General features: G+C 39.3%; 1 protein-coding gene across 1 annotated transcript; it reads right to left on the bottom strand.

Moving 5' to 3' along the window:
* Positions 1–124: 124 nt before the first annotated feature.
* On the bottom strand, positions 125–11,341 carry lox (lysyl oxidase). Its single transcript, XM_082189021.1, is given in 8 exon segments — positions 125–764; positions 5,142–5,257; positions 6,685–6,780; positions 7,505–7,661; positions 8,586–8,717; positions 9,071–9,179; positions 10,881–11,105; positions 11,108–11,341. Coding segments are annotated over 8 exon segments (1,029 nt in total). The 5' UTR covers positions 11,295–11,341; the 3' UTR covers positions 125–757.
* Between the last annotated feature and the right edge of the window lie 213 nt (positions 11,342–11,554).

Here is an 11,554-nt window from a genome sequence, read left to right as displayed (position 1 = left end):
CACTCTCTCTCTCTCTCACACACTCACACATTCAGATTCACAAGGCTCTGATGATCCATTACAGTCTATTTTCAAATAATAAGAACACATGAAAATTAAGAAATCATATTCTCATCTGCTTTTATTCACGTGTTCCTCCTAAACTAAAGTGGCAATAACATCATCAACACCTTTAAGAGGCTGAAAATATAAATATGTCTTAAAGTACACAGATAATATCAAACATGTTCAGCCTCTCTCAAACTAAACAATACGATTAACATGAATATATAACTGAAAAGACCCTCGACTCTTTCTAAAGAGCAAGTGCGACTACGACTGCATGATGTTTCACACTAATGAAGACAAAATAACATAATACCACATGTACAGCTAACAGGGAACGTTCTCATAGCATTACGAACAAACGCTCTTCCAGTGATGTTAACGCTATCCGGCCTTTAATAATGTTCTCTAAACGTTATTCATCCAATAATGTTAATGTTGCTTGTTTCAGAACGTTCAGAGAACATTCAAAAGTAACGTTCCCATAACGTTCACATAACCAAGAAAAAACATTTTAAAACATTCAGGGAACATTCAGAAATAACGTTTTCATAACTTAATGAGAGCGTTCTCAGAACATGTCTCGGTCAGCTGGGTATCGGACGCATGGGTTGAAAGCTCGTTTACTGCGGTGTAACGTCACAGATATCGGCTTCATCCGGCACAGATGATCTGTGATGAACAGCAGGTGATGGTGATGTTTCCGGTCCGCTCAGTGTCTGTGAAGAGAAGGAGACGCTCAATATCCAGAGAAAGATACATCCGTAACCTTTAAAGACATTAGTTTTGGATACTTTGATTCTGACCCCACTGAAAACAATTTAATTTATTTTCTTGGCAAATTTTATATACATAAATGTAAATTCACCAACAAATAAACCAGTTTTTCTTGCTTTTTTTAAAGAAATTGAAATGTACCGTAACACTGGAAGATTGTTTCCGCCACAGAGTGAAGAATAAAAAAGGTAATTGCGACTTTTTAATCTCACAATTCTGACTTTTTATCTCAGAATTACATGATATAAAGTTGCAATTGCGTGATATAAAGTCAGAATTACGTGATATAAAGTCAGAATTGCGTGATATAAAGTCAGAATTGCGTGATATAAAGTCAGAATTGTGTGATATAAAGTTGCAATTGCGTGATATAAAGTCAGAATTGCGTGATATAAAGTCAGAATTGCGTGATATAAAGTTGCAATTGCGTGATATAAAGTCAGAATTACGTGATATAAAGTTGCAATTGCGTGATATAAAGTCAGAATTACGTGATATAAAGTCAGAATTGCGTGATATAAAGTCAGAATTACGTGATATAAAGTTGCAATTGCGTGATATAAAGTCAGAATTACATGATATAAAGTTGCAATTGCGTGATATAAAGTCAGAATTACGTGATATAAAGTCAGAATTGCGTGATATAAAGTCAGAATTACGTGATATAAAGTCAGAATTACGTGATATAAAGTCAGAATTGCGTGATATAAAGTCAGAATTGCGTGATATAAAGTCAGAATTGCGTGATATAAAGTCAGAATTACGTGATATAAAGTCAGAATTACGTGATATAAAGTCAGAATTACGTGATATAAAGTCAGAATTGCGTGATATAAAGTCAGAATTGTGTGATATAAAGTTGCAATTGCGTGATATAAAGTCAGAATTGCGTGATATAAAGTCAGAATTACGTGATATAAAGTCAGAATTACGTGATATAAAGTCAGAATTGTGTGATATAAAGTTGCAATTGCGTGATATAAAGTCAGAATTGCGTGATATAAAGTCAGAATTGCGTGATATAAAGTCAGAATTGCGTGATATAAAGTCAGAATTGCGTGATATAAAGTCAGAATTGCGTGATATAAAGTCAGAATTGCGTGATATAAAGTCAGAATTGCGTGATATAAAGTCAGAATTACGTGATATAAAGTCAGAATTACGTGATATAAAGTCAGAATTGTGTGATATAAAGTTGCAATTGCGTGATATAAAGTCAGAATTGCGTGATATAAAGTCAGAATTGTGTGATATAAAGTCAGAATTGCGTGATATAAAGTCAGAATTGCGTGATATAAAGTCAGAATTACGTGATATAAAGTCAGAATTACGTGATATAAAGTTGCAATTGCGTGATATAAAGTCAGAATTACGTGATATAAAGTCAGAATTGCGTGATATAAAGTCAGAATTACGTGATATAAAGTCAGAATTGCGTGATATAAAGTCAGAATTGCGTGATATAAAGTCAGAATTGCGTGATATAAAGTCAGAATTACGTGATATTAAGTCAGAATTACGTGATATAAAGTCAGAATTGCGTGATATAAAGTCAGAATTGCGTGATATAAAGTCAGAATTGTGTGATATAAAGTTGCAATTGCGTGATATAAAGTCAGAATTGCGTGATATAAAGTCAGAATTGCGTGATATAAAGTCAGAATTACGTGATATAAAGTCAGAATTACGTGATATAAAGTCAGAATTGTGTGATATAAAGTTGCAAATGCGTGATATAAAGTCAGAATTGCGTGATATAAACTCAGAATTGTGTGATATAAAGTCAGAATTGCGTGATATAAAGTCAGAATTGCGTGATATAAAGTCAGAATTACGTGATATAAAGTCGCAATTGCGTGATATAAAGTCAGATTTACGTGATATAAAGTCAGAATTGTGTGATATAAAGTCAGAATTGCGTGATATAAAGTCAGAATTGCGTGATATAAAGTCAGAATTACGTGATATAAAGTCAGAATTACGTGATATAAAGTTGCAATTGCGTGATATAAAGTCAGAATTACGTGATATAAAGTCAGAATTGCGTGATATAAAGTCAGAATTACGTGATATAAAGTCAGAATTGCGTGATATAAAGTCAGAATTGCGTGATATAAAGTCAGAATTGCGTGATATAAAGTCAGAATTACGTGATATTAAGTCAGAATTACGTGATATAAAGTCAGAATTGCGTGATATAAAGTCAGAATTGCGTGATATAAAGTCAGAATTGTGTGATATAAAGTTGCAATTGCGTGATATAAAGTCAGAATTGCGTGATATAAAGTCAGAATTGCGTGATATAAAGTCAGAATTACGTGATATAAAGTCAGAATTACGTGATATAAAGTCAGAATTGTGTGATATAAAGTTGCAATTGCGTGATATAAAGTCAGAATTGCGTGATATAAACTCAGAATTGTGTGATATAAAGTCAGAATTGCGTGATATAAAGTCAGAATTGCGTGATATAAAGTCAGAATTACGTGATATAAAGTCGCAATTGCGTGATATAAAGTCAGATTTACGTGATATAAAGTCAGAATTGTGTGATATAAAGTCAGAATTGCGTGATATAAAGTTGCAATTACGTCATATAAAGTTGCAATTACGTGATATAAAGTTGCAATTGCGTGATATAAAGTTGCAATTGCGTGATATAAAGTCAGAATTGCGTGATATAAAGTTGCAATTGCGTGATATAAAGTTGCAATTGCGTGATATAAAGTCAGAATTACGTGATATAAAGTTGCAATTGCGTGATATAAAGTTGCAATTGCGTGATATAAAGTCAGAATTGCGTGATATAAAGTTGCAATTGCGTGATATAAAGTCAGAATTGCGTGATATAAAGTTGCAATTGCGTGATAAAGTCAGAATTACGTGATATAAAGTCGCAATTGCGTGATATAAAGTCAGAATTGCGTGATATAAAGTCAGAATTGTGTGATATAAAGTCAGAATTGTGTGATATAAAGTCAGAATTGCGTGATATAAAGTCAGAATTACGTGATATAAAGTCAGAATTGCGTGATATAAAGTCAGAATTACGTGATATAAAGTCAGAATTCCGTGATATAAAGTCAGAATTGCGTGATATAAAGTCAGAATTGCGTGATATAAAGTCAGAATTGCGTGATATAAAGTCAGAATTGCGTGATATAAAGTCAGAATTACGTGATATAAAGTCAGAATTGCGTGATATAAAGTCAGAATTGCGTGATATAAAGTCAGAATTACGTGATATAAAGTCAGAATTGTGTGATATAAAGTTGCAATTGCAAGGCAAGGCAAGGCAAGGCAAGTTTATTTATATAGCACATTTCATACACAATGGCAATTCAAAGTGCTTTACATAGAAGAAATTAAAATAATGAAAGGAAATAAGAATAATTAAAACAGTTTAGAAAAATAAAATAAAATACAGTACTTTAAAAAAAATAAAAAAAATAAAAATAAAAAAGAATATTTATTATAGATCTTTCTTTCAAAGGATTCCCTTAAGACTTAAATCTTTCAACCTTCTTTTAATTGCGTGATATAAAGTCAGAATTGCGTGATATAAAGTCAGAATTACGTGATATAAAGTCAGAATTGCGTGATATAAAGTCAGAATTGTGTGATATAAAGTCAGAATTGTGTGATATAAAGTTGCAATTGCGTGATATAAAGTCAGAATTACGTGATATAAAGTCAGAATTACGTGATATAAAGTCAGAATTGCGTGATATAAAGTCAGAATTGTGTGATATAAAGTCAGAATTGCGTGATATAAAGTCAGAATTAAGTGATATAAAGTCAGAATTACGTGATATAAAGTCGCAATTGCGTGATATAAAGTCAGATTTACGTGATATAAAGTCAGAATTGTGAGATATAAAGTCAGAATTACGTGATATAAAGTCAGAATTACGTGATATAAAGTCAGAATTGCGTGATATAAAGTCAGAATTGTGTGATATAAAGTCAGAATTACGTGATATAAAGTCAGAATTACGTGATATAAAGTCAGAATTACGTGATATAGGGTCGCAATTGCGTGATATAAAGTTGCAATTAATTTGTACAATATGTATAAACTAATGTAGCCACCTGATATTGAACATAATCTTTAGACTTGCTACAATAATATTTTTGGGTCTTTTTTTCTCTTCTCCAACTTTTCCTTTGTTATTTTTCTTTTTTTAGCAAATCATTGTTAAATGTTTTTCTTTTTTCTCCTGTATGTTCAGATGACATAGAACATATTGTTGATATATTTTGTGTATTGTATACAAAGTTGTTATTTATATAAAAAAATAAAATAAAAAAACCCTTACGGAGTGACGCCGCAGCCGGACACGTGAGCGGAGCTGCCGGTGTACTGGACGTCACAGCGGACGATGTTATTGCTGAAGTCCGACTCGGACACCTGGAACCCCGGGTTCACTGTAACCTGGAATAAAAACATCAAACCCTCTCACACATACCAGTCAAGTCTCCTTCATTTATACAGCGCTTTAAACAATATAGAGCGTTTCACAGCAGCTTTACAGTGATAATAGGAGATTACAGTAACAGAGAGTGTTTAGGCTTTACAGCAGATCTAGAATAAAGTTATTGTCCAGATAAAGTTAGTTTTGATTGATTCACTTCTGTTGTAAAGATCATTAGTTGTTAACTTAGGGGCCGCTAACACACACCGTTCTCACAGGAAACTGGCTGTTCGTTTAAACGACAACAGTGTTTGGAGCTCGAGAACGCAAACTTTGAAACAGGATCCAAGGTGCATGCGTTGAAAAAAAATCTCTGTGTAAACTTCAAAAACGGGAATCTGTGAAAATGGTGACGGCGTGCACATGCATTTTATGTGTTTAGTCTATAGGTTTGAATATATATGTGCAAATGCTGTGTTTTGGACCAGCTGGAGTTTTGGAGTTTGTTTATTAAGCGTGCAGGGCAACCCCCCCAGCAGAGCATTACAGTAATCTAAACCTTGAGGTCATGAACGCATGAACTAACTGTTCCGCATTTGTCATTGAGAGCATATGACCAGGGGCGTGTCTAGAGGGGGGGCACGGGGTGGAATATGATTGCTATTATAGATAAATATTACTTTATCTGTTGTTTTAAAGACTAAAGGCACAATAATATTTTTCCAAAAAAGCCATGGCATGGTAAACATTAAAATGTGAGAACGTTAACTAACACCATATGCAACTCGTTATGCAATGGTTTTTTATTTATTTTTAGGCATAATTTAGTGGTGGGGGGGGGGGGGGGGGGGGGTTGAGAATGAAAAGAGGATAGACTCTTTTTTAGTTTTTTATTTATTAATAGTGTCTAACTGTGTGGTGCAATAAATGCAGTGCCACATTTAATACCATCTATATTAGGGCACTGGGCATTGCAAAGATTTTTGAAATCGTGCTTAATATTTTCTAAACAAGTATTTATTTCCAGTTAAATTTTCTGATTTCCCATGGCCCCCCCTCACTGGTTCTTGGTCCCCCCCCCATTTATAAAATCCTGGAATCGCCCCTGCATATGACGTAATTTATATGATGTTTTATTGACAAAGTTTGGGAGGAGCACGTTCAGATAATTAACCTAAATGAACTGAAGAGGAGCGCACTCAGTTAATCAAATAATTACCAAAATGAGAGATATACAGCAGACTTACCTCTTTAACAGCATCCCTCCACCACCCCATCTCCTCACTTCTAGTCCTAACTACTCTTACAACAACCGGGGAGAGTACTCTGGGTTCGGCCAAATACGCATAACCTTTACTCCACTTAACTACATGTAAGTGTGAACTTGTGGAATATATTATACCTACAAAAAAACAGCAATCCTTAAGAGAAGCTTAAGGTTTCTGACCTTGAGGATGTATCGTCCCGGCTGGACGTCTGTGATGTCGATCCACTGGCAGTCGATGTCCGCGCTGTAGGTGTCGTAGCATCCAGGACTCAAACCCTGCGGCGAGAGACGGGATCATGAGGCTGTGTGTGTGAGGCGGTGTGAACGCACCTGTGTGTGTGTGTGTGTGTGTGTGTGTGTGTGTGTGTGTGGCGGTGTGAACGCACCTGTGTGTGTGTGTGTGTGTGTGTGTGTGTGTGTGTGGCGGTGTGAACGCACCTGTGTGTGTGTGTGGCGGTGTGAACGCACCTGTGTGTGTGTGTGTGTGTGTGTGTGTGTGGCGGTGTGAACGCACCTGTGTGTGTGTGTGTGTGTGTGTGTGTGTGTGTGTGTGGCGGTGTGAACGCACCTGTGTGTGTGTGTGTGTGTGTGTGTGTGTGTGTGTGTGTGTGTGTGTGTGTGTGGCGGTGTGAACGCACCTGTGTGTGTGTGTGTGGCGGTGTGAACGCACCTGTGTGTGTGTGTGTGTGTGTGAACGCACCTGTGTGTGTGTGTGTGGCGGTGTGAACGCACCTGTGTGTGTGTGTGTGTGTGTGTGTGTGGCGGTGTGAACGCACCTGTGTGTGTGTGTGAGGCGGTGTGAACGCACCTGTGTGTGTGTGTGTGTGTGTGTGTGTGTGTGTGTGTGTGTGTGTGTGTGTGGCGGTGTGAACGCACCTGTGTGTGTGTGTGTGTGTGTGTGTGTGTGTGTGGCGGTGTGAACGCACCTGTGTGTGTGTGTGTGTGTGTGTGTGTGTGTGTGTGTGTGTGTGTGTGTGTGTGTGTGGCAGTGTGAACGCACCTGTGTGTGGGACGTGCAGGCGTAGCGGCGGTAGTAGCCGGGGTCACAGGACGTGTCCTCCAGACAGAAGCTGGCCTTATGGCCCTCGGCGACCCTCTGCTGTGTGCTGGAGTCCAGCAGGTCGTAGTGGCAGAACTCGTTCATGCTGTGATAGTGACTGAAACACACAGGCTTTCATTTCGCTTGTTATTCTTTTTTTCCAGCAGATTAATTTGAAATCACATCACAGCAATGTTGTTTTCTGTCGTTTAGGGCTGGTGTGACAAACACCTGGGGTGAAAGTTCCAGAAGTTTGAGGTTCTCTGGACTGTGTGAGGTAAGTGCATGGGTCACACAGCTGCTCACGTTAATAAACCAGCATTATAACCATTAAGTGAGTTTGTCATTTTCTCTGTTCGCTACAATATAAATGTACTTTAAAGGTAGATTTACTTCACCCAAAACTTATCCCATGATTTACTCGTCCTCAAGCCATCCTAGCCTAGGTATATATGATTTTTTTTTCTTTCAGCCGAACAATCTGAGAAGTATCCTGGCTCATCCCAGCTTAATAATGGGAGTGAATGGGACCTGAGATTTTGAAGCCCAAAAAAGTGCATCCATCCATCATAACAGTGATCCACTCGGCTCCAGGGGTTCATAAAGGCCTTCTGAAGCCAATATTTATAACTTTATAAACTATAATCACTGGCTTTTGGTAACGGCCGTATGCGAGTTGAGTTACGGCGGAAGGGTGACCTCTGACCCGACGCATGACCTCTGAGTCTGACCCGACACATGACAAGTGACCTCAAAAGCTGGGAAGAGCAAGGATATTTTTTAATATAACTCCGACATCATTGGCTGAAATAAGAAAGTTATGTACACCTAGAAAGGCTTGAGGGCGAGTAGATCACAGGGTCACCCTTTAACTCCACCACCACTAACCCTAACTCCACCACCACTAACCCTAACCCTAACTCCACCACCACCACTAACCCTAACCCTTTAACTCCACCACCACTAACCCTAACCCTAACTCCATCACCACTAACCCTAACTCCACCAGTCTCAGCGTCTCCTGTCTGTGTGTTCTCCTCACTTGTGGCAGCTGTGCCATTCCCAGGCGTGCCTCGGTCTGCTGGGAAGGAAGTCTGCGGTTCCCTGGTTCTTCACGCGCTGAGGGAACCTCAACAGAACCCTGGTGTCGTAGTCTCGCGCATTTGCTGACGAACTGAGGAACACAGAAGGAGATTTTTCTGACTCTGACACATTTAATATCAGGTTCTTCAACAGTTCTTGAGTTCAGAAACCAGAGAAGAGTTTCTGTTGCTGTAAAGTTATTGAGTGACTATAAGGTTAAACACAAAGATTCCACAAGAGGAGTTTTTCCATCAATGCCACAGAACTTTGTTCTTAATGTGAAGAATATTTAATAATCTAAAGCACATTTTATGCAGTGGAAAGATTCCATGGATGTTCGAGGTTCTTCATGGAACCATTGATGCTGATGAAGAAGCTTTATTTTTAAGAGTGCATCATCATCATCATCATCATTATCATCATCATTAATGATTGTAACCAGACCTCGCCAGGCAGTTCTCCTCCGCAGCGCATCTGAGGTTGTACATCGGGACTCTCTGGACGTACGTGGAGACCTGGATCATGTAAGGATCGACCACCAGATCCGGGAGACCTGCGGAGATTCCAGTCGAGTCTCCTTTATTTATACAGCGCTTTCACAACACAGAGTTTCACAGCAGCTTTACTGAGATAACAGGAGAATAATGCAAAGTTTGTTTCCAGGAGAAAATAGCGTCTCAGTCCAGCTTAAGTAAGTTCAGTGATGCTTCATTTCTGTTGTAAAAAAGTTATTAATTTTGTTCATTTATATATATATATATATACAGCCGCTCTGGAGAAAACCGTGATGTCATCGTCCAGCTCAGTTCAGTTCTCGTATAATGCTGTCAGTGCAGGAGATCAATAATATTGTGGAATATTAAATTAAATGTCCCGAACTAAACAAGACAAAAGCTGAAGGCGACAGTGGCAAGACAGAGAGTGTGTGTGTGTGAGAGAGAGAGAGATTTATAGTGTGTGTGTAGAGAGAGATATATAGTGTGTGTGTGTGTGTGTGTGTGAGAGAGAGAGAGAGAGAGAGAGTCTGTTTGTGTGTGTGTGTGTGTGTGTGTGTGTGTGTGTGTGTGTGTGTGTGTGTGTGTGTGTGTGTGTGTGTGAGAGAGAGAGAGCGAGAGATAGTCTGTGTGTGTGTGTGTGTGTGTGTGTGTGAGAGAGAGAGAGAGAGCGAGAGATAGTCTGTGTGTGTGTGTGTGTGTGTGTGTGTGTATGTAGAGAAAGAGAGTATGCGTGTGTGTGTGTGTGTGTGTGTGTGTGTGTGTGTGTGTGTGTGTGTGTGTAGAGAGAGAGATTTATAGTGTGTGTGTCTGTGTGTAGAGAGAGAGAGTATGTGTGTGTGTGAGAGAGAGAGAGAGAGAGAGATAGTCTCTGTGTGTGTGTGTGTGTGTGTGTGTGTGTGTGTGTGTGTGTGTGTGTGTGTGTGAGAGAGAGAGAGAGATTTATAGTGTGTGTGTGTGTAGAAAGAGAGATATAGTGTGTGTGTGTGTGTGTGTGAGAAGAGAGAGAGAGAGTCTGTGTGTGTGAGAGAGAGAGAGAGAGAGTCTGTTTGTGTGTGTGTGTGTGTGTGTGTGTGTGTGTGTGTGTGTGTGTGTGTGTGAGAGAGAGAGAGCGAGAGATAGTCTGTGTGTGTGTGTGTGTGTGTGTGTGTGTGTGTGTGTGTGTGTGTGTGTGTGTGTGTGTGTGTGTGTGTGTGTGAGAGAGAGAGAGAGCGAGAGATAGTCTGTGTGTGTGTGTGCGTGTGTGTGTGTGTAGAGAGAGAGATTTATAGTGTGTGTGTCTGTGTGTAGAGAGAGAGAGTATGTGTGTGTGTGTGTGTGTGTGTGTGTGTGTGTTTCCATATAATAATAATAATAATAATAATAATCACAACTGTTGCATAATGAAAACGTTATTTCTGAATGTTCTCTGGATGTTCCAAAAAAAAAAAAAACGTTTTTTCTTGGTTATGAACGTTAGAGATCGTTTCTTCTCCCTTTAATAATTCTTCAAACATGATGGAAACGTTACTTTTACATGTTCTCTGAACGTCCTGAAACAAGCAGTAACATTTAAAAAAAAACTCAGACGAACATCAAACTAAAATGTTTCAGAAAAACGTTCCAAGAATGACGTAAAAATAATGTTTTTGTTCAAACATTTTGAGAACATGATTAAAGACCAGATAACGAACGCTCTATGAGCGTCACTGGAAGAACGTTTGATCATAACTCTGAGGGAACCCTGGCAGAACGTTCTCTGGTGTTGGACTGGTTCTTACCGTTCTGGAAGTATCTGGTTCCGTACCCGTGATGCCTCTGCGCGCTCCTCGGACTGGGTCGGTAGTACGAGTCGTAGTAGTTGTAGTACGGGTTGTAGGGACTGTTCCTGATGGATTTGTAGGGATCGTACGGATCATCGGACATCATCCCTTCATCACCGGGGCTCCTGCTAGCGTTCCTCCCGTTCCTGGTCCCGGTCACCGGTGGAGCGGCGCGTTCCCGCGCACGTACTCGGACCCGCGGCTCATCAGATTAAACACGCGCCCGTTATTCGTCCATCGCGTCCGCGCGCGCAGTGCACCGGCCTGTTGCGCGCGAGCCGCCGCTCTCGATCCGGCGTTCAGCTGAGAGAAAACTGTCGAAACGCAACTACAAACACACATGAAAAGCAGAACGAGACTCCCGCGCTCCATAATGCACGCTAAACCAGCGGTGTGTGTGCGAGAGAGCGCGCGTGACCATCTGAAGCTCAGCGCGCGAGGATGATGATGAGGAGGAGCTGATGTGCGTTCATCTGTACAGTCTCAGAGTTACACATCATCAGCTCTACACACAGATCTCACAACAACTGCGTTACATACACACAATAAAGCAAACCACAGAGTCCATATAATTTCAATGCAATGATTTATTAATAAGAGAAAAGTGAGAAAAAAAATGATAATTTATCATG

The sequence above is a fragment of the Leuciscus leuciscus genome (genome assembly GCF_965113295.1).
Source record: "Leuciscus leuciscus genome assembly, chromosome: 13".
Lineage (NCBI taxonomy): Eukaryota > Metazoa > Chordata > Actinopteri > Cypriniformes > Leuciscidae > Leuciscus > Leuciscus leuciscus.
This window is presented reverse-complemented; position numbering and strand designations above follow the sequence as displayed.